Here is a 26,659-nt window from a genome sequence, read left to right as displayed (position 1 = left end):
ACAGGGAGATCTCCAAACCCGGTGTCTGTTGATACACAAAATGACAAATTAGGGGGGTTCCAGAAATGCATTTAAAAGTGTCCAAATATTTTATTTCTTGGGTGTGAATTCTGCAAGTCAGGGGCCTCACTGCATTCCACACATGGTGGAGTCTGACAGGCCTGAAAGGGTTCAGCTTTCATTGTGGACTAAACAGAACAACCAGATCCCTGGGTCACGTCATGTTCCACCCCTGCCGCAGTCTGGCTGGAGCTGATCTATCTGCACTGCAAATGAACAAACTAATAGGAATTCCTGTCACAGACATTTGATTCTTATTATTTTGCTCTTCTTTCTTAATTTTTTTAACCGATCTGCAAGGGATCTGGGGTTGAAACAAACCTAAGAAATTTGTTCATGCTCATTTTATGACATTACCTAATCAATTCATAGCTCTGTATACCATCAGAGAAACAGGGTCGACCCCTTCTCACTTTTAGTGTTTCCTCTAATTCTATTACAAAGCAAGAGGAAATATCTGAACAAATATGAATGGAAGAAAAATAGAATGTCACTATTAGTTTGTACTGAAACTGTATCTATTTGTAAAAAAAAAATTACTAAGTTAATTAGTCAATTTAAAATGCCATATTAATTTTAAAATGAAACAAAATATGGTAAGTCAAATAATTAAAGAACTCCTGGCTGACCTTTCAGAAGAAGTATTCAAAGAAGGATTTTTCAAATACTGTTTAAACCGGAGTTCAAAAGCCTGCCCTATGGTACTTATGACGTCTTGGGCCATTCCATTGCTGCATTCCAATATGTGGCAGGCTGCAAGAGGACATACAAAAAAATTACAATAAATTTTCAGTAAGAGAAGATCAGATCAATTCAAAATACTTCCAGAACATGAACTGGTAATTGAGTAAAAGTAGGTTTACAAGCTCTCTTCAGCTCTGAAATGGCATACTTCATATTTCATATGCATCAAAGAGAAGAAACATTCATATTTGACAACTAAGTATCTCAAAACACTTATAAATTTTGGCCTGGAGGCAGGTATTTGGGGCCCACATTTTAATAAAGGCAGACTGGTCTTTTTTTTTTTGCAGTATGCGGGCCTCTCACTGTTGTGGCCTCTCCCATTGCGGAGCACAGGCTCCGGACGCGCAGGCTCAGCGGCCATGGCTCATGGGCCCAGCCGCTCCAGGGCATGTGGGATCTTCCTGGACCGGGGCACGAACCCGCGTCCCCTGCATCAGCAGGCGGACTCTCAACCACCGCGCCACCAGGGAAGCCCAAGGCAGACTGATCTTGACTAATAATGTGACCCATGTTCAGTGTTAGCTCTAGAATTCAATACAGAAGATGCTTAGGGCAGCAATCTGATAGGAAGATGAGGTTTACAGCCTTGTCTTTGCATGGTACACTACAGATGACTGAGAAAGGGTAACTTTCTAAATCTCCCCCCACAAAATGGGGGATGAGCTACTGGTGAAGAGAGGGGCTTTAGAATACCCCCTCGTCTAGCCATCCCTTTTCCCTGTCATTGCTACTAGAAAGCGGTGATGGTATGGTAATCCCTGTCTTTGAAATCCTATTAAAGAACTATCTCCAATAAGCATCCAAACCAAGATTTCATGAAGCTGACATTACTAGAAGATATTAAAAGTTTTATTAGACACTTTCTTTGAAAAACAGTTACTGGAAAGGGCTAGTTATCACTAGCAAATTAAAGAAATAAATTGTGGAGGGGGCAGCTGATGGAACATCACAAACGAATTGGCACATCTGCTGCTGCTGCTTCTATGTAAAAACCAGAGCTTGTGTTCAGGGACTATAAATCAATCTCCCCATCATATGGAATATCAGTTGCCTTGGTTAGAGTATGGTGTCGTCCTTAGGGCCTTACAATACAAAAACTGAACTGAATTTGAAGTTTCCTCAGGATGGCTTAGAAAGAGTCATAAGGATGACTTAAAGATATAGGCAATAAAGTCTCATGAGAAATTTTTTTTTTTTTTTTTTTTTGGTACGCGGGCCTCTCACTGTTGTGGCCTCTCCCGTTGCGGAGCACAGGCTCTGGACACGCAGGCTCAGTGGCCATGGCTCACGGACCCAGCTGCTCCGCGGCATGTGGGATCTTCCCGGACCGGGGCATGAACCCGTGTCCCCTGCTTCGGCAGGCGGACTCTCAACCACTGCGCCACCAGGGAAGCCCTCATGAGAAATTTTTAAAACATATATTGGTTTGTATAGCCTGAAGAATTGAGGGATGAGGAAAAGCTTGATAATGGTTCAAGAATGTTGTAAAAACTGTCAGCTATTCTCTGAGAATAGGAAAGGCTTAAGTGAGTACATAGCAAAATAGCTTAGATACCAGGGAAGCTGTGAAACGGTGGAACTGTGGAACCAACACTGGAACATTTTACTAAAAGGGATACTTGAGGAGAGGAGGATACCTGTCGTGATGGAATGATTTAACTGTGTTGACTTGGAAGCGTGATTTTAGGCTTTGCATCGTCTTGAAAAGGATTTTGTATTTATTTAAAGTAAAAGAAAATTCATTCACATCTAACTGAATTTGCAGAGCCTGTAACAGTAGGTTAAGGTAGAACTTACAATGGTGTTTCCTAGCTTTATGCTGATAATCATCTCAAGGAATCTCATATAATTCTTATTTTAGAATTAGCTGAACGTTTACTTAAAGAATTGATGTCTCTGAACTTTGGGAAGGGGTGTGTGTATGTGTGCGTGTGTGTGCGTGCAGGGGGTGGCATCAGTAAATCAAACCATGCGAAGGTGTCAAATCTCCAAAAGGGTTAATTATCATTTCTTATAAGGCTGTCCCTTTAAAGAAGCAATTTGGATCTTGAAATAGACTTAGGAGCCAATTACAATTTTGAAAACTCAATTAAGAATATCTATAAGTTAATACCCTTTTTACCAAAGGAAAATGTTTGGTCTGTCTTTAGACTGCCATTGTATATTGCCCCTTCTTTTTCTCTACACTAGCTTCACACAGCAACCAACACATAGAATGTGTTCTAAAAATATGTGATGAATGAATAAATTCTGATTTCTCTAATAACACCCATAATTCTACTGTGAGAAATTGTCTTCAATTTTACCATCGTGGGGCAGCATCTCACAACCAGTGAGTGGTACAAACGATTGCTTGGGACATTTGTGAAAATGGTCTCCTCTTTCTTGGTCAGGCCTCATATCCTTAAACCTACAAAGCGCCCTTGGAGATGTGTCTTCTGATGGAGCCAAAAAAAGTTGTGTTACGTTCTGAGAAGAAAAGGTAATTCACTTGAATTCTTTTCTTTTCATCCATAAATTCCTGGTCCAATTAAAAATGAAGTCAAGACCAGGAATCATATCAAAATGGAAACAATTTTTGTAATTTTATTTCCTCTTAGGATCAAGGAGATGTCTTGAGATAAAGATGGAAAAGATAACGAGAGAGGCAGGAAAAGGAAAGAAGGAAGGGAAGGAGGGAGGGAGGGAGGAAGACCAAAGTGTACCTCCCATGAGGGATGTGAGAACAAAGATGGCTGAAAAAACTCTGTGAAAAGATTCAGATCCCAGTTCAAGTTCTAATTATGCCACAATCTGTGTGAATAAGGTCCTCACCTGCCAAGACAGGGCCCTGCATGATCTCTGAATCCCTTCTTGCTTTATAGAAATCCTATCTTCCCTCAGTCGCAGTAGCTTAAACCCTCTGAGGAACAGGGCAAGGCACATGGGCACAGGAATGAATGCATCAACCAACCCACTAACTGTCCTCTACCGCTTCTCACTTACTTCTAAAATGTTTTATTTCTCTCAGCTTTTCTGATTCTGATACTTGAGGTTTTTGTCCTGTTCCTGGGCTGATGCTACCAACACACTTTCTGCTTTGCTCTGGATAACCTTATTGCTGTCATATTACTTTTTTTGGATTAAACAGAAAGAAAAAGAAAACACAGTGGTGCCTATCTCCATGAAAGAAACAACTGGACAAAAAGTCTGACCCTGTGCAGGGGTGTCCTGTGCAGCCTCCCCAACTTCAGGGAACACACACATTTTGATGGCGCTCTCGCTGCCACTCATGTGCTGCTCTGTGAAAATGCTCTTTGTTCTTTTCTAGGTTGGTCATGAGCCAGAATAGGAACGGGTTTGAATCACATAAAAATGCCCCTTTCCCAGTGCTAGACCCATATCCAAAAATTCAGATAAGCACCAGCTTAGCCAGGAATTTCCCAATCTTTAGCTAATGGGAAGGAAGAAAGACAAGCATATAAAAAGTCCCAATCCCCCAAGAAAGGATTTGACTTTCCAGTGATGTGGTAATTTTGCATGGAGGCCTGAGCCTTGATCTCCATGTCTGGAATCAGAAACACACCTGGGTTCTTTTCATCCCGCCTCATAGCCAGATAGACCTACAATTCTATTCTCGAGTATCAGGTACTGTACTATATTAAGTAAGATTTAAAAGAATCTTGGATTCTTATTCTTCTGTCGTTTTCATTTGGTTTCCTAATTGGATAGTCATGGACAAGAGGCTGAAAACAATTCTTCGAGAATAACAGGCCCTTCTTTATTGTTTTATATTTAAATGGACCAGTTTTATTGTTTTTGTTGCTCGTTTGCTTGTTTTTGCTTTTGGTTTTTATTAGAAAACTAGAAATTCAAGAGTGCAGCTTCTCAAATCAGCCACCAGATGGTGCTGTGGGACTGAAGCACGGAGCCTACCACCACCCCTTAGGAAGAAACCAGCCTGAAGAAGCTAGCCTGCAGTCCAGTCCATAGTTTCGGAATGTCACCAGGACGATAAGGCATGTATTTTATAACCATAAACATAAATATACATAATTGGGTTAATTTAAATTGGTTTTACAGTGTTCTTTTGTTTTGGTTTGGTTTTGGGCTTTTTTTTGCTTTCTTTTGGTTTTGGGTTTTTTTTTTTTTTTTTTTTTTTTCTTTCTTCAGAGACTCAGGACCATGGCCTTCCTATATCCAGGTAGTTCAGGTAAACTGGGACCTCTTCACAGACTAGATTCAGAGAAAATATTTAAGCCTTTCTGGACTGTACACATTTGGAGTAAGAAGTGAAGAGATTTCCTCATTTACAGCAATTACAGGGGCAGGCTGTATTAGTCACTAGGTAAACTCAAAACACTCTTACTGGAACTTACCTTTTCTACAGAAAAGGCCTTTTATAGAATAAGGAGTTCACTAAAGAGTCCTAGCCAAGATGGAAAAAGTGGCAGCTTCCCTGACTTGTATGCACTAATGCTGTAAGTGAATCAAGCAGATGGGAGACAGTGGGAGCATTCAGGATTATTAGCATGAAGCCTGGCTCCCCCCAGGCTCTCCTCATCCCTGAGGTCTGGCTCCAGCCTTGACCCATGCACTGACACTGTGCTTCCCATGGTGACCAGTGGCCTGTCAACTGCTGGACTGAATGGCATTTTCTACCTGCATTGCCCTTAACTCTTCTTCAGTCTGAGACATTCCCAGGTTCTTCTCCCAGAGAAACTGCTCTTCCTGCATCTCAGCAGATACTCATCTCTTGGTCTTCTCCCACTCCCTGAGACCCTCAGCCTTCTTCTTTCTGGATTCTTCCTTCAGTGATCTAGCTCACCCTTAGGGCTAAGAAGCTGCAGCTTTTCCAAACCTGCACCTGAAGGCCTGTCTCTCCTCAGGCCCCACAAACCTCTGGGCTTCTTCTTTCTACTGAACATTTTCCCCTGGATGAACCAAACTCACCAGGTAAGTTTATAACACTGTCTTTCTGATTTCACTGTTTTTTGTATTTATTCAAGGATTCAGAACATTCTTTTCTTTTTACTAATGTAATAAATATTCATTATAGTAGTTTTAGAAAATAGAAAGACTCTAGGAAATAAAAATTACATAAGTCTCACTATCCAGGAATAACTACATACTATGAACATTTTGGTATGTGCCTTTCCAGTCTTTTTTTCTTTTACATCTTTATTGGAGTATAATTGCTTTACAGTGTTGTGTTAGTTTCTGCTGTATAATAAAGTGACTCAGCTATATGTATACACATATCCCCATATCCCCTCCCTCTTGAGCCTCCCTCCCACCCTCCCTATCCCACCCCTCTAGGTGGTCGCAAAGCATTGAGCTGATCTCCCTGTGCTATGCGGCTGTTTCTCATCAGCTATCTGTCTTACATTTGGTAGTGTATATATGTCAATGCCACTCTCTCACTTCATCCCAGCTTCCCCTTCCCCTTCCCCTCCCCGTGTCCTCAAGTCTGTTTCTCTACGTCTGTGTCTTTATTCCTGTTCTGCCCCTAGGTTCAACAGAACCATTTTTTTTTTAGATTCCATATATATGTATTAGCATACGGTATTTGTTTTTCTCTTTCTGACTTACTTCACTCTGTATGATAGTCTCTAGGTCCGTCCACCTCACTACAAATAACTCAATTTCGTTTCTTTTTATGGCTGAGTAATATTCCATTGTATATATGTACCACATCTTGTCTTTCCTATCTTTTTTCCAAAAAATTACCTGGACTCATACCATACACATTGTTTCATAATCTGCTTTTTGTACTCAATAACATTAATTGCTACATGGTAGTACAGTCTATGGATTCATTTAAATAATTTGCTATTTATGAACACTGAATTAATTTTCTTTTTCCTATTATATCAATAACATATGACGGTGATCTTTACTGCTTAATCTTTGTGCATGTCCTATTTCCTTAGAAGTGAAGTTGCTGGCTCAAAAGTGTTTACCGGGCTTCCCTGGTGGCGCAGTGGTTGGGAGTCTGCCTGCCAATGCAGGGGACACAGGTTCGAGCCCTGGTCTGGGAAGATCCCACATGCCGTGGAGCGGCTGGGCCCGTGAGCCACAGCTACTGAGCGTGCGCGTCTGGAGCCTGCGCTCCACAACGGGAGAGGCTGCAACAGTGAGAGGCCCGCGTACCGTGATGAAGAGTGGCCCCCACTCGCCGCAGCTAGAGAGAGCCCTCGCACAGAAATGAAGACCCAACACAGCCAAAAATAAATAAATAAATTTATAAAAGGGGATCAATTAAATAAATTATAAAAAAAAAAAAGTGTTTACCTTTTTTAAAGTTTGATGCAAATGGTCAGTTTGCTCTCTGAAACATTTGGATCTGCAGTGTTCAAGAGCTACTACTACTCTAAATCACATTTTACCTTTTATCAAAGACAAAATATGATATCTAATTATAATTTGTGTTTCTTTGATTACTAGTAAGGTTAAAGTTTTTTTTTTTTTTTTTTTTTTAATGTTTCTTGGTACCTTGTAATCTTCTTTTGTAAATGTGTGCTCCAGACCTGGAGTCGGTCCAGGTACTTACTGGCTGGGTGAGCTTAGTAAAACCATCTTTTCTCAATTCCAGAGTTTGCTTCTACAAAAAATGAGTAACATTAATACCTACCTCATAGGATTGTTGTGAGGTTGAAATGAGACCATGCAGACTAAATACTCTTGATAATGCCTGGCATGTGGTGAGCACGCAGTAAATAACTTTTTTGTTCTTACTTCTCTGTTGGATTGTGTTTCCTATTTGTAAAAATCCCTGTTTCTTTAGTGCACACCATTTCAAACCGCTCAGGACAATAATAATAATGGCTATCATTTATTGCATACTTATAATGAGCCAGGCACTGAGATATCTGCATTGCATACAATATCTCATTAAATCCTCAAGGTCATCTGATTTCTTTTTTTTTTTTTTTTAATCAATGCTCGTATGTAAATAGCTCCCAAGTACTATTAGCTCACAATTTTGTCCAGACCGTCCCTTCTTCCCCCAGTGCAGTTTAAAGCATCACCACCCCTGCCCAGGACCAATGAGATGTCCTCCAAATTGGACTCTACAATTCCAAACTGCTTTCCTGCCCTCCAATATCACCCTTACAGATACAAAGGCCAGAAAACTTATCATTTTGTAATTTCAGTAGAATGGCAGAAGCCAGAATAATTTTTTATAAAGCTCAAAATCTTCAACAGCTCCCAGTGACTTTTTGGCTGGCATTCAAAGCCTCCACAATCTCCCTACCTTTTCAGCCATGGCTCCCCTACTTCTACTCTTTGCTTTCTCTGCAGTCCCACCTTTACCCACCATCCAAACCCACAGCCCCAAGCTCTCACTGCACAGCTCTTCCACCTGCGCCTTTATTCACTTATTGCACAAAGCCTACCTGGGCACCTGCCAGGCTCCAGGCACTATTCCCTATGCTCCCCTACTTCTCCTGCACACCCTACAGGTTCTGTTTCTCTCCCCCGTGATGATGAGCCCATGGTGGCCAGGAATTATTTTTCTTCCACAACAATTACCTCAGCCCGTTGTATATTAGTATGTAATTAATAATTATTTGTGGACTCAAGAGCTGTGTTGGTACCTCTGTACAGAAATTAAAGTCCAGAGGCTCAGGTGAGGGGAAAGGATTTAACACTAGAGGGATGTGCAAGCAGTGGGTATGTTGTGAACAGAGTGGCTTCTCGCAGAAGGCTTCCCAACCAAGATAAACAAGAGAAGGGGTGAGGGGACAGGAAAAGGAGCAGTAAGTGACGAGGAGATACTAACTTTTTTGCCCAAGAAAATCACCGTAGATTTCTAAGTCATCTAGCTACTTAACAGACCTGTTTCCCTAAAGAAGAAAGATGAGAAGAGACTGTAAAGGAAATGATGCTTTCCCTGTATTACCTCAGTTACTCCTCCCAATAACACCAGCAAGTAGATGCTATTTCTCCCACTTAAAGAAACTGAGGTTCAGGATGTGAAACAGCTTGGCTGAGGCCTATGGTGAGATGGGGGAAGCATTATGATTCCCACCCAGACTGTCTGACTCCAGCACCTTTCTTACTTCCTATACACGGGCTGGGGACTAAAGAAAGAAAACAATGAAACCTCTATTTGAACCATTTCTGAATCTATTCTCAACTCTCAAATCCCATCCATGAGCTCAGTCAATAGTTCTCATAAATGCCTTTGCAGAAACCCCTGGCTGGGATCCCCGTGAGTTCTAGCAACTCAGCTCTGATGAACTACTCGGACACCAGAACAGGAGATTTCAAAGTGAACGAGTTGCATCGTATTTTCTCTGCCTCTCTTATTGCACTTAAGCAAGCAGGGAGATTTGCAAGCATGTAGATCCTGCTCACCATTAGCCTCAGCAACGAGCAGAATCTTTGAACGCCTCCTGCTGTTTACTGAAGAGCAATGACATGCCTGAGATATTCAGTGACTGATGGAAAAAGTTACTAAACATCTGGATTTCCTGATCTATTTGTTCTTCCTTTCACCCTGCCCTTTTCAGGTTGAGAGAAAGGGCTTTGTTGTTCAGAGACCTTCCCCAAAATAGCATACTTTTATTCTTTAAGGAAGCTCAGGCTTGTTTAAAAGAGGTTGCTCTTCTGGTATCCTTTGTTGTGTTCTGTTCCTACTCCCCCGTTTCCCCTTCACTAGTTCCTGTCTCTTCTATCAACTCTTTGAGCAACATCCATTCTTTATTATGTAGCTTAGAGGCTATTTTAATGCAGTATTGCACAGTATTTGTCACCTGTTCCTTCCTTCCATCTCATCGAGCCATGTTCTCTTGGCCTGCATTTACTGAGAACCTACTCTGTGCCAGGTCCTATGCCAGCAGCTGGTCCTCATAATTTCATTTCTGACAATCACGAGAGCTTCCAAATTGACCTCCCACCTTCCCTGAATCCATCTACTGCATCCTGCTGCCAAATCAACCTTCCTAAATCTCTGTTTTATAAACAGCCTTCTCCACCCTTTGGCCCATAGGAATAAGTTCCTACTTATTAGCTCTCTCCTATCTGCCCTCTAGATGCCCTTTTGACTTTTTTCTCCTCCAAACACAACCTGCATTCTAGTGTTTTATTCACCTGTCCCCAGTATGCCACGCACATTTCCGCCTCTGTGTCTTTATAGCTCTTTGAATTTCCAAATTCCACTCCATGTGTACTTAATAAGTGTTTGGGGGCAAACTCCACCCCTGGGGTGGTGACAGGGGATACTGCTCAATTCACAGGCTCTAATTAAGGAGGAGAAGCAACCTAACACTCATCTCTAAGAGGAGTCTGAATGTTCCAGAGTTAGGAATGAGAAGCAACACTCAGCATGTCTGTCTACAGAGGCTCAATGGCCTAACTTCAGGCCCCTGATCCAAAGTGTGGCTGGAAGGAGAGTTTCTTAGGTAACCTTGCTAAATCCTGGGATAAGACAACTAATCAACTCACTCTTCCATTCACTCAGTCATTCAACAAAAATAGTTATGGAACATCACCTATGTGCAAGGCATTGTGATGAGTGCTTGGGAAACAACGGTGAATCAGATAAACAGGTTCCTGCCCTCCAGGAGCTTTCAGTAGAAAGGAAAGACACTAAACACATAAACAAGTGAGTAAATAAAATAACAAAAATGTGGGATAACTGTCAACAGAAGAGAAATAAAGTATTATGACACAGCAGGGTGGCATATACTACTGGAGATGGTAGTGTATCAGTCAAAGAAGGTCTCTCTGAAGAAGAGACATTTACACTGAGATCCAAAAGATGAGAAAAAGCCAGACGGAGTGACATGCCAGGCTCCTGAACAGCAAGTGCACAGGCTCAATGCATATAAACACACACACACACACACACACACACACACACACACACACACGTGCCAAGGCCACTGCAGGCCAATGACGTTACTGGTTTCAGTCTTAAGGGTAACTCATTTGTCCACTGGGGATGTGGCAGCCAGCCCCGTCTATTATAACCAAAACAGCTTCTCTTTCGCTTATACAAATAGATGATAAGCCTTTTGGTTTATGGGATGTAAATGACTCAAATGACTGGTGGGATTTAAATCCCACCTATATATTTTTTCTACTTTGCTCTGCTAGCAGGGCTATTTATTTCAAACTCAGAGGCACTTAATATTTCTAGACCCCAGTATAGCATTCTAGTGATTCTCATCACTTTGCATATCGAAAATAATTGCTTGCTTCTTTTTAAAGTTGGTATATACCAGCTCTTAAGAAAATCTAGAAGTTGCTTTCCATACCTCGTTGATTAACTGGATCTTTAGCTACGTAGGCAACATAGTCTGTAGTATCCTATAAAAAAGGGAAAATGATTGCATTTAAAATGAATGGATTGTTACTGTTGAATGATAAGAGTACATTTAGGATATGATACTCAGGCAAGGACCGATACTAAGGTTTCTGCTTAAAGAGCAAAGGAAAGCCATCCTAGGAGGGAACATAAACAAATATACACTATATATTTAGCAACTGTGAAGTCCACATTCTCTGCCCCTTGGGGAGAGAATCTGAAGCTTAAAAATTTAGAGGCAGACCATGTCACTAAGAACAAAAGAGAATGCAGGTGGGGAATATGTTAGGACAAACATTCACAAAAAATGGTTAGGGACTATAACTCTCCTGTGTTGAAAGTTGAAATACCAGGGGTTACGCAGTCACAAAGGTGTCACAGACTAGGATGTGGCACCATGATTTCCCTGTTGTCCAAACAGATACCACATATATCAGAAAATAAGGTGATTAAAGAGACATGGGTTTTATGGTTGTTAGCTTGCTTGTGTGCAGTGCAACTTACGGAGTAAGAGGGCGAAAATACAAGGCACTTATTTGATCAATATATAGAAAGGAGAGATCATTTTTGAAAAAGAGAACCCATGAAACACCTAAGGAGTTCAAAAAGAGATGTGCTGCAAACTAGTGGTTACCAGTGGAGGAGAGGCAGGTGGGCAATACAGGGGTCGGGGAGTGAGAGGTACACACTACTGGGTAGGCTCAAGGATGTATGGTCAAACATGGGGAATAGAGCCAATATTTTGTAGTAACTGTAAATGGACTTTACCTTTAAAAATTGTATAAAAATAAAAAACTGTAAAAGAAAGATATAATAGCACCATTTAAACTTATGTTAAAAAAAGAGATATGTTGCTGGCTTTGGAAAAACAAATAAACAAAAAGCTACTTGGTAATTCTGACTTTTATTGAAAACAGTATGCCGATGGATCAGATTTTAATAATTAAAGATGCTTTTTGTTATCTCAGTTCTCAGGAAAAAAAATACACACAATGCCATTTGCAGATTAGAAGCACGACTCTCTAGAGGAAAGATGCAGTCAACTGGCAGGAAATAAAAGCCCATGTTTGTAATGCCCTCAAGGACAATCACTTAATAACCCACAATGAATCATACAGGAAATGGATCTCAGGGCCAGCATAACTTGCCTTCAGTTATTTTAAAAAATAACACACACCTAAGTAAATCTCTCTTATGCAAAAAGACAAAAGATTTGAAATATCTTATAAATAAATAAGGTCATATCTATGAGCTTTACATTACGTAATTTAGAAGCAAAGCCACAATTGCCAGGGGCCTGGCTGCTCATTTTAAAGTTGGAGAGGTGGTATGATGCTAGCAATGTTGTCTGCTATATTAGTTGATGGGAAAGAGGTCATGGGGCCTCTCCAGACCTCAGTTTCCTCATCTTCAAAAGAGTCTCCAACATTCTCACAGTCCTAAAATTCTATAACTGTAAATATCTGGGAGAATTTAAAGGATGTTAAAAGCAAAGCACAAATAGTGGGGGGAAATGTAAGAAATATATTCAATTTTCACATACTCATAATGCATTCTTGAGATGAAGAAAGCATATACAGACACAGAACAATTACCAAGAACTGCCTTCAGGGCTGAAAGAAGGAAGACAAATAAACTGTTTATGAGACCACAGTAAAAGTGAGGGTGAGCAAGGTGGAGAGGTGAGAGAAACACCCAGTATTTTTGAAACTTTGGAGGGACAATGGTAGAAAGAATGGGTACTACATTGGGCCACGCAGACTTCTGGTTGCCTACCCCTTGGACCGTTATCTGATGTGAAGCTGTACATTATCTCAGTGAGTGCCCTAAGAAAATACAGACATGTGTTAGCAACAGTGGTGACAGTTATCACTCTGTGCCAGGCACTGTGCTAGCAGCTTACATGCACCATTCCACTTAATTCTCACAGCACTTGAGGCGAGGGTGATCATTCCCCATTTTACAGATGAGGACCCTGAAGCTTCGAGTCTAAATAAGTCAAGTCTACTCGACTGCAGAGCCTGGCACTCCACCATTCTGCCTCCCTGACCTGAGGGTAGAACTTCACTCGGGGGACCTCTAATGCCAAGGCTTCTGGTCACTCCAGTTTTCTATTTAAAACCAGCAGGCTTTCTCTCCAGCTGCAGAGAGCACAAGGGTGCCACTCAATTCAGTAGGTACAAACTTTCCCACAGTGGCTACAATTCTTTACTGTTTGTCTTTGTAGGGGCAGTGCTTTGGTTGGTCAAAAGAAATAAAGAACTGAAGGCACATAAAGACAGTCTAAAAAGAATAAGGATTCTGGAGAACTATGGTAGACACCATGCAGGGCATGCCTAGGGTAAGATAAAGATTTTCATACCAATTCTAAAATGACAGCAACCATTGAAACTTGAAAAGGAAAATTTAGGGCAAACAGCAACAATTATTTTTCACACTACTCTTATAGAACTCATTACTTTAAAAATTGCTTAAGGAAAGTATTCGAGTTCCTTCATGGATGGTTGAGTTATAATGGGTTAGGAAGAGAAGTAACAGACAATGTGGGCCTTTTCAGACTGGTAGTCAACCCGCTCTGCTACCAAACACATCCTTGGAGTCGTTGTTGAAGCCAGATTACAAGGCCAGATGGAGGGTGGATGTAGAGGACCTGGGGATATGGAGGGCCCACAGTAAGTCATACGAAGATTTTTGACTTGGTGGAAGATTGGGGCCCGTAATCCCTGCATTGTTCAAGGGTCAACTCTATATTTCAAGGTACAAGAAAAATGTCACAATGTCACAGAGGAGCAAAATCCTCCTCCTCCTCCCTCCGTTTAAACAGATTTGTTTCTTGGTCAGTCACAGGATTCCTAGCTTCAATGACCCTCTCCTTTTGCTCTGGTCCACAGTTGATGCAGTTGGAGGTCAGGGAATGACCCTCCACTCTGCAAAGAAGGCTTGGAGGGACAGCACTGACTCAGTCCCGCACAAGTCATGGGAAACGAGCATTACATGGCCTCTTGGTAGGGAGGAACTGCAAGTTTTCTCTCCCCAGCTCAGCGTTCCCTCCATGAGTTTCTGCAAACCTAGTTGCTCATTTCGGATTAGATTTAGTTGCCTTGGTTGACGGCCAGAATGGCAAATATGCTTCCCCATGTATACCAAATCCAGTTGATTAGTAGGATCTGCCTGGAACTCTGCGTTGAAAGGAATTCTGAGGGAGGACTGGCAAAACACGTATGACATGCTTGTTTTTTATGAACTGGATATTATCTACAAGAAGCTTCTCAGATAATAACACAATGGAGTATTATAAATTCATCTACTAATCCAAATACTTAAAAAAAATCAGTGACAGGAAATATTCTGTCAAAACCAAATTTTTGATTACCTGCTATATGTGGCTATTCATAAACAGTAATAAGATATTTGGAAATGACAGGTAGTGGCTAATATGCTTTACATGGAAGTTCTTTTAACTCTTATAAAAAGAAGTTTTATGAATTCATACTTACCGGATCCCCTCCAGAAGCAAATGAAATAGACTGCATATGATGATTTGCAATAATCTGGAAAACATAAACAAATTAAACATGTATAATGCTATAAACTAATTATACCTAGTTACATACCATCTAACAGTAATGTACATACATTTGCTTGTTTTGGTTTTGGCTGCTTGGCATGCCTTGGGAAACCACTCCATCCACTTTCTATAATAATCTCACTTAGACCATGAGGTTCAGGTGGGTTTGATACGCCCATCTCATTACCCCTCTCCTTGCATCTGGATACATGATCCAGGCCTAGCCAATCAGAAAACACCATCCCACTGGATACAGCAAAGTCAATCAACATCTTTGGGGAGGAACTGAGGTGAATAATAGAATGCATCTTTCCCTGCCACTTAAGACCTTAGTATAAGCCCAAAGCTTCTAGGAGCCATCTTTTGCTGCCATGTGGGGAAAGCCTGCTGGAAAATGAAACTTTCCTTCTGGAGAAAAGTCAGAGCTGAGAGTTAAAAACAGTAAAAAGTCAGGGGGTAATGTGTGTTTCATCAGTTCAACCAATACATTCCCCCCTCCCTTTATGTTTTTATGTATTTTTTCTATTTTATTTATTTAATTTTATATAAGTTAGTTTGAACTGAGTTTCAGTCATCTGCCACCAAAAGTATTCTTACTAAGGCACTAATATTAAGACTTTCAATATGAAGTAAGACTATCCAAGTGAATTGTGTTAGTTAGCCAAGAAGATTGTCTCTTTTACTTGAGATTCTAGGCTTGCTTATGTGGAAACCACAGTGTAATGACCAACTTGCAGAGATATATTTGTCATACTGTTTCAAGGGTTCATTAAAACAACGATGCACCGATTGGCTAATCCTGTCTTCAGATTTGCTTAACAGAATCTACTGAAGCTGCTTATACATGATGATCAGGAAATCCTACTCTTAGATGTATATCCAAAAGAATTGTATAAATACGTACACCAAAAGATCTTCTCAATAAGGATAATCACTGCCCTGCTCACAATAGCCCCAAATTGGAAACAATCCCAATAATGATCATTGTGGTATTCAAACAAGGGGCTACTACATAGCAACAATATATTCCTTGGGCAAAAAGAAGCCTGTCACAAAGATTGTATACTGCACAGTTGAATTTATATCAAGTTCAAAAGCAGGCAAAAGTATTTTATTCTGTTTGCGGTCAGGAGAGTGGTGACTTTTGGTGCAAAGGAAGAGAAAGCAAGTGGTTTCTAGGATCTTGCAAATGGTGTTCCTTGATCTGGGTAGTGGTTATACAAACATGTTCATTTTGTGATAATCAAGCTATACACTTATGATTTGTGCACTACTCTATATTTATGTTTTCTATATTTATGTTTCAGTTTAAAATGATTACTAAAAACAAAATCAATATACAGATTTCAACGTCATTCCCATGTATCAGCAATAGCCAATTTGACACTGTATGGGGGAGAGCGGGAAGGTACATTTTACAAGAGAACCTAAGTATAAAACTAATAAGAAGCACATAAGACTTTTTGGAAAACTTCATTGAAGGGTACAAATAAGACCTGAACAAGTAGAAAGAGATATATCACCTTTATGGATAAGAAGACAATACCATAAAGATGTCAATTCTCCCCCAAATTAATCTATAAATTCCATGCAATTCCAATAAAAATTCCACCAATGCCATTCAGGGAACTTTTCAAACTACTTCTAAAATTCACATTGGAAGAATAAATGTGCAACAAGAGCTAAGGCAATTTTTTTAAAGAACAAAGAGACAATTTTCCTTATTATTAAGACATATTATAAAACTACAGAAATTCATTAGACTACAAAGTCTAAAAACAGATTGACACTTTTGTGGTCTTTTAGTCTATGATAGATGTGGCACCAAATAGCAGACAAAAGGACAAATTGATTAAATTAGCAGAGGTGGCTGAATAAGCTACATATATGAAAAAATATATAAATAAATCCTATCCACATGCTATTTATAACTAAATGTTTGATCCATAAAAGATCTATACAAACATTAGAAGACAGATAAAAGATTATGCTTATGATTTCTGAGGTAGGTAAATCCATCTTAATAGAAAGAAAAAGACAGGAAAGAAACCCTTCGATTTGATAGCATGAAAACCCATTTCTAAACTTTTGTATAAGAACCCCAAAACAAGAAACAAGAGGGAGAATATATTTGTAACATGCGAAACAAAGTATTCATATACAGAGTTTATAAGAAATTCCTATATCAATAAGAAAAAGAAATAAACCCAAAATAAGACCATTTAGTTTTCAGAGGTAATATTGATAGAAATGTTCGATAAACATATTGAAAGATAATCTCCAATAAATTAAGGCTATAAAAAATAAAACAAGACGGCATTAAATTGATAAAATTGCTAAAGTTCAACAAAATCATGTCTGGTAACGGTGTGGATATTCTCAGACACCGCTGGCTAGAGCTTAAATTTGTACAGCAACTTTGAGAGCAATTTGACATTCACTAAAAACTAAAGTATGCACACCCCACAATTCCACCTGTGCACTTCTAGGTTTTTATTCTAGAGAAATACTGGCACATGTGGATGTTCAATTACCCATAGATTATAATATCAAAAAATAGAAAGTTACTTGTGCATAGTTAGGTCAACTACAGTATAGCTATACAAATAGAATACTATGAAAAAATATATGTCTATGTATACTAACAGGTAAATCTTCAAGACAATGCTGAGGGGTTTTTTTGTTTGTTTGCGTATTTTGTCAGTTGAAGACAATTATATAAGACATGTAAAAAAAATAAGATTTTTTTCCACGAGGACATAAAGATTCATGTAAACGCAAAGAAAAAGGGTTTAAAGAATACACACGAAACTGGTTAACAGTGTACATTTATCTCCTGCGAAATGCAATGGGACTATGTATTTCTTGTCTGGTTTTTTAAAGAACACCGATAATATGCTTATTTGTGAATTTAACTTTTTTTTAAATGAGAAAAATAGGAGAGATGAATGGATAAATTCTAAATATGTTGAGCTGTGGTTGAGAACTTCGTGTGGTTTGGAAGTGCGGGTTCAGCGGTCATTAGCGCACAGATAAAAGACAGATAAAACCGTGGAACAGACGCGACTGCCTGGGGATGGGGGAAAGAGTAGGAGCAGAAAGAGGGAGAGAAAGGAGGGGGGCGATGAGGGAGGAGGAGTAAGGGGTCTTACAGAAGCCATGGGTTTTCAATCTTATCGCATCATAAGCAGCAGAGCGGTTAGGTAAGTCAGAGGCCAAGCAATGCTCTTGCACGTACAGCATCTAGGTCTGAAGTTCGTACGCACGCAGAGCCAGCCAGCGAGCCCCGGGAACATTCCCGGGGCGGAACTGCGAGCTGCCGGCCCCCAAACAGCGCTCCGAGGGGTAGGCGGTGTCTGGGGGTCGCGCACACGCACAAGGTCACGCAAGCGCACGGTGCTTGCGCAAGCGCACAACCGCACGGCCGCGTAGCTCCGATCTTGCCGAAAACGCCTTGCGGGGAGGTTGAGCCGCTTGCACAATGTCTGAAATGAACGAGCTGTCCGAGCTCTATGAGGAAAGCAATGACCTGCAGATGGATGTGATGCCTGGCGAGAGTGACCTTCCGCAGATGGAGGTAGGCGGCGGGAGCCGGGAGCCATCCCTGAACCCCTCCCGCGCCGGGGCCCAGCCACAGCTGGAGGAGGAAGGCCCGATGGAGGAGGAGGCCGCCCAGCCAATGGCGGAGCCGCTGGGGCAGCGAGGCCTCGCTAGCCGGCCCGGCCCTGGGGAGCAGCCAGGCCAGATCGCGGGCCCTGATTTCGAGAGCGAGGACGAGGGCGAGGAATTCGATGACTGGGAGGACGACTACGACTATCCGGAAGAGGAGCAGCTGAGTGGTGCAGGCTACAGAGTATCAGCGGCCCTTGAAGAAGCCAACAAGATGTTTTTGAGAACCTCCAGAGCAAGAGAAGCAGCTCTGGATGGCGGGTTTCAGATGCATTATGAGAAGACCCCGTTTGATCAGTTGGCTTTTATCGAAGAGCTTTTTTCACTCATGGTTGTCAATCGTCTGACCGAAGAGCTCGGCTGTGATGAGATTATTGATAGAGAGTAGTTAAACGCTGTGAAGAGAGGAGGAAACTACTTGAGGAGAGACCTGGCATTCCACTGTCACTTGGGTTCATTCCAAATAGTTCCGTGCCAATGAAAAACTTGGTCTTCAAAAAAAAAAAATTTTTTTTGGTAGAATAGTGACTGCACACTTATGAAAAAGGAAGAAAATTGTTAAAGAAAAAGGATCTTAATACTGTTGAAACCTGTTTTCAAGAATGTCCTGAAACATTTATGGCTTTGACTTTGTTATTGGTCCAGATTAATTTCCTTGCATTGAGGAAAATATATGTTACTGAAAGGGATGGCTTTGCAAGAGTAAATCATAAACAAGACAGACTGCCAGTACAAGAGCCCACTGATATTAATTATATGAGAAAAAGTAACTAATTTATCCAGCTTAGGACATGAGATGTTTTTGAGTTATTTGGACTGAAAGCATATTGAGAAAACTGTCAGGTTCCATTTTGTGATCTATCCAAGCCGTGGTTATCAAAAGCTAAATTTTTAGTGTAAAATAAATCGAGTATTCTTCAGTATCCTGAAAGGATAATCAAACCCCAAAAGAAATATGTATCATGTGTGCTATATCTTAAAATGTGTTTCCAAGAGCATCTGAAATTTTGTTTGTACGTGTATCTTGATCATTTTTAAAGCTACTGTAATTTTTAATTCAAGAAAGTTCATTGTCTTGAACATTTTTAAAAGTCAAAAATTAAGATGTCCTTAATAATTAAGTTTCAAATTTACACATTAATGTGTATGTGAAAGTACAAAGAAAACAAACTATTTCTAACATCCGTATATACTAGAGAAATATTCTGTTTTACTTGCTCTCTGTTTTTCATTTTTTACAGGCAAAAGACTCTGGTTGAACTTCATAATGTAAGAACTGTTAAGTGAAAATTGTCCAGTAAAAGGAAAGCCCTACACCCAAAAAAGACTTCATGAACAACCCTTAAAGGTTTTAAACCTGCCCAGAAATCCACCTCGGTATCTGAAGTTTCCCTCTGTCTCCTCCTCTAATTAAGCTTGTTATTGGTTATGCACCAGCATTGGGGATAATAAAAATTTCTTGTTCTGTGTATTTTGTTTGTTTGGCTAATGGTATTGCATACATACTTTCTCTAATACTACTTTTTATTGTGTTATACTGGTTTATTGTATGATTGCAATCACCTTATGATTTAAACTTAATGACTGTAAGGGAACGTGCTCCAGCTTAAAATACCAGATTACAAATTAATTGGTGGAAATTAAACTTAGTAAATTCCTATAAGAGAATTTGCCAACCTGGGAAAAACTGCCAAATCAATAAGGATGTTACTGTGGTTCTTAAGATGCTGATGTTCTGTGTGAATAAGAATTAGTCAGGAGGCTGTGCCCAGTAAAACTGAATATACCAACAGGTCTTAGGATCAGTAAAAAGGTACCAGATGTTTTTGCTCCATTATGGCAGTAAAGGACACATCCAATACAGCAGGACAACTTGGAGCCTTATTTATGTTACAGTCATCCTGTCTTTTAGGGAGGGGGGTTCTTTTCTGTAAAATACAGGACTGACGGGCTTCCCTGGTGGCGCAGTGGTTGAGAGTCCGCCTGCCGATGCAGGGGACACGGGTTCGTGCCCCGGTCCGGGAAGATCCCGCATGCCGTGGAGCGGCTGGGCCCGTGAGCCATGGCCGCTGAGCCTGCGCGTCCGGAGCCTGCGCTCCGCAGCGGGAGAGGCCACAACAGTGAGAGGCCCGCGTACCGCAAAAAAAAAAAAAAAAAAAAAAAAAAAACAACTAGGGAGTAACCTGAGAGACCACTGAAATTAGTACTTGTTAATATTTACTAAATGTAGAAATTGGTAACATTTTAAAATGTTACAGTTAATCACAGACTGGAACCAGCCTACCTGATTCAAATCTGGGCTCCACTGCTTATAGCTCTGTAACTGAGTAGATTAATCTCTCTGCCTCAGGATCCTGAACTGAAAATAAGGATAATTGGATGAACCTTATAAATTGTGAGGATTAAATGAAGATATACACACATCTCTATAAACATAAACTAAAGAAAGGAGTTCTGGGGACGTTCTAATCCTGACTCTTTGATGGGGGGAGAAGATGGGGATGTGGAATGGGGAGAGTGAACTTAAACTTATGAGTGTGTAGTGTTATTTGTGGAGAGCTTTCTAGGTCTATCCATAGTTACTTTAAATGTTTGCTTAGATCAGATGTCCCACATTGGCTCATCTCAAGAACGTCTCTATTTTGTTTGGCTCATGCTTATAATTTTAATTTCTTAATTAAAGACCAACATCTCATAATCCAGAGAGAGCAGCAAAACTCCCAGATTTCCATCTTCTTTTTTTTTTTCCCCAAAAGTGGAAGACCTTGCAGCCCTTGACCTATAGTCCCATCGGAAGCATCTGATTGGCCTTTACACGGGGAAAGTATTCTGTTTGCAATGTTCCCCAGTGTTGTCTCCCCAACATGGAGACCAAGTAGCATTCATCATTTATCACTGTGCTCGCACCATTGTGTGTTCATGAACCTGGACAGTTTGCATTACCTGCCTGGCCTCTGTAGGTGTTTGAATTGCCTCTCCTCTTGGAGACTAAAGGATGTCTCCATTTTCTGCCCGTTTTACCTTATCTCTTTAGTACCCTTCTCAATTTCAGTAGCTGTTAGAGTCGATGATAGGAGTGTAGAAACAAGTAGAGAAATAGTGGGAGTAGGAGCTACTCAGACTGACATTTTTGCTTAACGCCTTATTAAAGTATGTCAAGGAAGTCTGTTGCTTGAATTTTTTTTTTTTTTTTTTTTTTTTGTGGTACGCGGGCATCTCACTGTTGTGGCCTCTCTCGTTGCGGAGCACAGGCTCCAGACGCACAGGCTCAGCGGCCATGGCTCACGGGCCTGATCTTCCCAGACCGGGGCACGAATCCGTGTCCGCTACATCGGCAGGCGGACTCTCAACCACTGCGCCACTAGGGAAGCCCTGTTGCTTGAATTTTAAAAACAAGGACTATATAAAAACCCCTATAACTTGCTTTTGCAAAATATATTTTCCCATCCCTAAATATGGTAAGTTTTAAAAATTGCAAGCATTGCATGTTTGCGTGTTTAATATCTTATTTTCTGCCTCTGAGGTTCTGTGAGACATTTTCTGGGAGTGAATGGTTACATTCTTGATGTTCTCAGTGACTGAAGATAAATGTGAACCATCTGACCCATAAATGCTCTATCATCTATGAATGTATCTATAAACTTGAAGCTGTTATGTTTTCAGTCCAAAGTATATCTTTGAAGTTAAGGGTGGGGGGAGGATATTTGTATTTATCTTAGAACTTCAGAGGCTAGTTTTCTTTAAGGAAAATTTAATTGATAAATCATTTTCTCATGCTACATCCACACGGTCACTTCTCTGCTGCCTTTATCTCTTGGACATTTCAGCTGTCCTTTTGAAGCAATGCATAAAGCTTCTTGAGTTTAAGCATCCAGCGTGGCACATCTTTTTTACACCCCAAACCCCATCCCCCATGGCCATTCTCCCCAGGTCTGCAGAATAGTTCAAAGTTATTTTTAAAAATCAGCCCTGGGTCTAATATCAATGAGATCCTAACTTTGGTCCCCACTCCAGCGGTGGGCTGAACACAGCCCCTTTGATGCCACCAGTGCAGAAAAGATGCGAGCCACTCCCCAAAGCAGCTCTTTGCTGTAACTACTGGTCGTGGAAGCCACCCATGCCCACTGTCCCTCCTTTTATTCGCCTGAAAGACTATGGACGTGTGGCAATACAAGCTCTAATTGCAGTGGCCTGGAAAAGGGTAGCAGAGGGGAAAGAGATTTTGAGAATAACGTGCCCTCCACCATACACACCACAACCCTCTTCTTCCTAAATTCCCCATTCACTTCAGTCAGCCATGGAAAGAGCCATTTTTAAAAATGCTCATTCGATTCTGCACAGCTGTCATCGTGATGGCCCTCACTTTGCCTACTCTTCCTCCTCTACAAAACTCAGATAATTCAAGGGTTCCTATACTCAATGAAATCCTATAACTAAAAGAATTGAGCATCCCTGGTACCATCCACATGGGTGAAAACTAAAAATAAATTTTACATCCACAAATGTCTTGAGGGCAAAGCATCCGAAGGACAATTAATGTTTCACCTTCCACCCAGATTGGCTGCATCTTCCAAGTACAGCCCCATATGTTCTGCTGTCAGATATCAGTGGTATCACCTCTCTTAGATAACCAATCTTGATTCAACCAGACAGGAATCTATTTAAAATTGTTTCATATTAAACATTTTCCTCTATGGTGTTTTATACTACTGTGTAAGCAATGTATTTTATTCTGCTTTTGAATTTAGAAAATAAAGCAAACCTCAAAACCACAAGTGAAACAGAGTCACAGATGTAGAAAACAAACATGGTTACCAGGAGTGGGGGGAAGCAGGGTGGGGGAGGGATAAACTGGGAGATTGGGATTGACATATACACACTACTATATATAAAATAGATAACTAATAAGGACCTACTATATAGAACAGGGGGGCTTCCCTGGTGGCACAGTGGTTAAGAATTCACCTGCCAATGCAGGGGACATGGGTTCGAGCCCTGGTCAGGGAAGATCCCACATGTCACGGAGCAACTAAGCCCGTGAGCCAGAACTATGAGCCCGTGTTGCTAGAGCCCGAGCTCTGCAACAAGAGAAGCCACCACAATGAGAAGCCCACACACCGCAAGGAAGAATAGCCCCGCTTGCCGCAACTAGAGAAAGCCTGCGTGCAGCAACGAAGACCCAACGCAGCCAAAAATAAATAAATGAATAAATAAATAAATAAATAAATTATATAGCACTCTTCTCAATACTCTGTATATGACCTATATGGGAATAGAATCTAAAAAAGAGTGGCTATATGTATATGCATAACTGATTCACTTTGCTATACAGCAGAAACTAACACAACATTGTAAATCAACTATACTCCAAGAAAAATTAAAAAAAAAAAAACTGCAAGTGAATTTTTTGGTAAAAAATGGAAATCAAAATGTTTATAACTGTACTTATATGTTACTGACAATTTTATAATTTTACATATTACAATATGCTTTCCCTGCTAAGTACTGAGTATATGAAAAGGCCTCAAGGAAAAATGCACCATGCAATGGGCACTGTGCTGAGTGATTTACATCCAGTGATTTACATGATCTTACTTAATCCTCTAAATAACCCTATAAGACACATACTGTTGCTAAGTCCATCTTCTCAGAAACTCTATGTTTAAGACTATAATCCTCATTTCACTGATGATGAAAATTGAGTGGTAGGGCAACTTGCTTGTTAGTGGCAAAGCCAGGCTTTCAACCTACATGTGACCTCAAAGCCTCTTACTGTTTTATCACTGACAAGTTCACGTTAAACAATAGCCAGGAGATGGAAACAACCTAAGTGTCCGTCATCGGATGAATGGATAAAGAAGATGTGGCACATGTATTCAATGGAATATTACTCAGCCATAAAAAGAAACAAAATTGAGCTATTTGTAGCGAGGTGGATAGACCTGGAGTCTGTCATACAGAGTGAAGTAAGTCAGAAAGAGAAAGACAAATACCATATGCTAACACATATATATGGAATCTAAGAAAAAAAAATGTCATGAAGAACCTATGGGTAAGACGGGAATAAAGACACAGACCTACTAGAGAATGGACTTGAGGATATGGGGAGGGGGAAGGGTAAGCTGTGACAAAGTGAGAGAGTGCCATGGTCATATATACACTACCCAACGTAAAATAGATAGCTAGTGGGAAGCAGCCGCATAGCCAGGGAGATCAGCTCGGTGCTTTGTGACCACCTAGAGGGGTGGGATAGGGAGGGTGGGAGGGAGGGAGATGCAAGAGGGAGGAGATATGGGAGCATATGTATATGTATAACTGATTCACTTTGTTATAAAGCAGAAACTAACACACCATTGTAAAGCAATTATACTCCAATAAAGATGTAAAAAAAAAAAAAAACACCTTGCGTGAGTCCCTGATCAATAGCACTCCACACAGTAAAAACTTAAATACTAAGAACCTCAAATCACTACACATTAGACAAAGAAAAATTAGAGTCTAACATACATAAATAACCTGATATAAGGAATTTAGTTTAAAAGATAAAAAATAAGTCCAAAAAGAGTGTCCTAGTTTAAAGTACATATTTAGCCCAATGCCTGTATATCTTTTATATTTGCTTCAGCAATGCTGTTCTTTGAGAAATAATGTTTACAGTGAGAACTCAGGCACACCATAGCATCATAAATCATCAAAGATGAAAAAGTTGTTTACACAATATCATTTGAGAGGGCTTTTCAGTCTTAAGGGTTGGAAGGAAATGTTTTCTGCTTAAATTTCGGTTAGATAGAACATTGACCCTAACATCACCCTTCCCCTTGTCCTTCATGTGCATCCCCAGTCCAACACACAGTCTGTTAGTTCTGATGATGGAATTGCTTTCCCTTTGGAGAGGGGTAGCGGAGAGGAATAAATGACTGACTCAAGTATATTCCAAATGGTACTTAATATGTTCTTTGCACCTTAGTTCTTATTACAAAGCTGATAGGTAGGGGCAAATATGTAGGCAGTTAAATGCCCCAGTGATGGGTTAGTAATACTGTTGTCCTAATTACTGCTACACATAAATCCTTGGCAGATTTTTTTCCCTCATGTCTTATTAAGTTCTAGGCACACTGTCTGAAACTTTATTCTCTTCATCATGCCCAGACTGTTCTAGAAAAATAGATGATATGTTCAACGATAAGTGACATTCATGATCTTACCTGTTGGTTGTCAAGATTCATCAATGTGAGGCTGCATGTTGAGATAGTCAGTTTTATATTCATTCCCGAAAACTGAAGATTGCTTTTGCCAAGAACTGTTGATAGGAACTTAGCTGGAGGCTTTAAAAATAACATAACAACACTCTGTAAGTTATGGATTTTGTTACAGAATGAATATTTATGTTTTTTTAATGTTAAAAATGAAACCAAAAGTTGGTTCTTCAAAAAGATCAACAAAATTGACAAACCTTTAGCTAGATAAACTAAGAAAAAAAGAGGGAAGACTCAAATTAGTAAGATGAGAAATGAGAGTGGGGTCATTACTACCAATTCAACAGAAGTAAAAGGATTATGAGAATACTATGAACAATTGTATGTCAACACACTGGATCACCTAGATGAAATGGACAAATTCCTAGAAACATAAAAGCTACCAAGACTAAATCATGAATAAATAGAAAATCTGTGTAGACCTATAACTAGTCAGAAGGAAGGAAGGGAGGGAGGGAGGGAGGGAGGAAGGAAGGAAGGAAGGAAGGAAGGAAAAATAACAAGTGTTAGCAAGGATGTGGAGAAACTGAAACCCTTGTACACTATTTGTAGGAATGTACAATGGTACAACAGCTATGGAAAACAGTATAGCAGCTCCTCAAAAAATTAAAAATAGAATTACCATATGATCCAGCAATTTCTACTATTTGTTATATACCCAAAAGAACTGAAAGTCAAGGACTTGAAGAGATATTTGTACATCCATGTTCATAGCAGCATTATTTACAATAGTTAAAACATGGAAGTAACCCAAGTGTCCATCAACAGATAAATGGAAAGCAAAATGTGATATATACATACAATGAAATATTTATTCAGTCTTAGTAAGGAAGGAAATTTTGACATGTGCTACAGCATGGATGAAACTTGAGGACATTATGTGAAGTAATGTGAAATAAGCCAGTCACAATAAGACAAATACTGTATGATTCCACTTATATGAGATACTTAGAGTAGTCAAAATCATAGAGACAGAAAGTAGAATGGTGGTTGCCAGGGGCTAGAGGGGGGGGGATGGGAAGTTGTTTTTTAATGAGTATAAACTTTCTGTTTTACAAGATA

The 26,659-nt window shown here is 40.2% G+C and overlaps 2 protein-coding genes and 1 long non-coding RNA gene across 3 annotated transcripts in view; 2 read left to right on the top strand and 1 right to left on the bottom strand.

The window, feature by feature from the left end:
- Positions 1-26,659, bottom strand: part of SHC4 (SHC adaptor protein 4) — a gene marked incomplete at its 3' end in the record, with an annotated part of 125,879 nt that overhangs the window by 34,139 nt on the left and 65,081 nt on the right. The window contains exons 4-7 of the mRNA XM_079701402.1: positions 25,547-25,666; positions 14,602-14,655; positions 11,055-11,106; positions 690-813 (exon numbers count right to left, since the gene is read on the bottom strand). Of these exons, the coding sequence (XP_079557528.1) occupies positions 690-813; positions 11,055-11,106; positions 14,602-14,655; positions 25,547-25,666 (350 nt within the window). The remainder of the gene's footprint in view (positions 1-689; positions 814-11,054; positions 11,107-14,601; positions 14,656-25,546; positions 25,667-26,659) is intronic.
- On the top strand, positions 18,154-18,974 carry EID1 (EP300 interacting inhibitor of differentiation 1; the record flags this gene model as incomplete). Its single annotated transcript, XM_079700587.1, has 1 exon — positions 18,154-18,974. One exon carries the CDS (start codon positions 18,154-18,156, stop codon positions 18,727-18,729), a length of 576 nt encoding a protein of 191 aa, XP_079556713.1. The 3' UTR covers positions 18,730-18,974.
- Positions 18,981-19,810, top strand: LOC307050499. Its single transcript, XR_013810795.1, has 2 exons — positions 18,981-19,354; positions 19,583-19,810. It is a non-coding gene; the product is annotated as an uncharacterized lncRNA (long non-coding RNA).

Source organism: Hyperoodon ampullatus, assembly GCF_949752795.1.
Source record: "Hyperoodon ampullatus genome assembly, chromosome: 3".
NCBI lineage: Eukaryota > Metazoa > Chordata > Mammalia > Artiodactyla > Ziphiidae > Hyperoodon > Hyperoodon ampullatus.
This window is presented reverse-complemented; position numbering and strand designations above follow the sequence as displayed.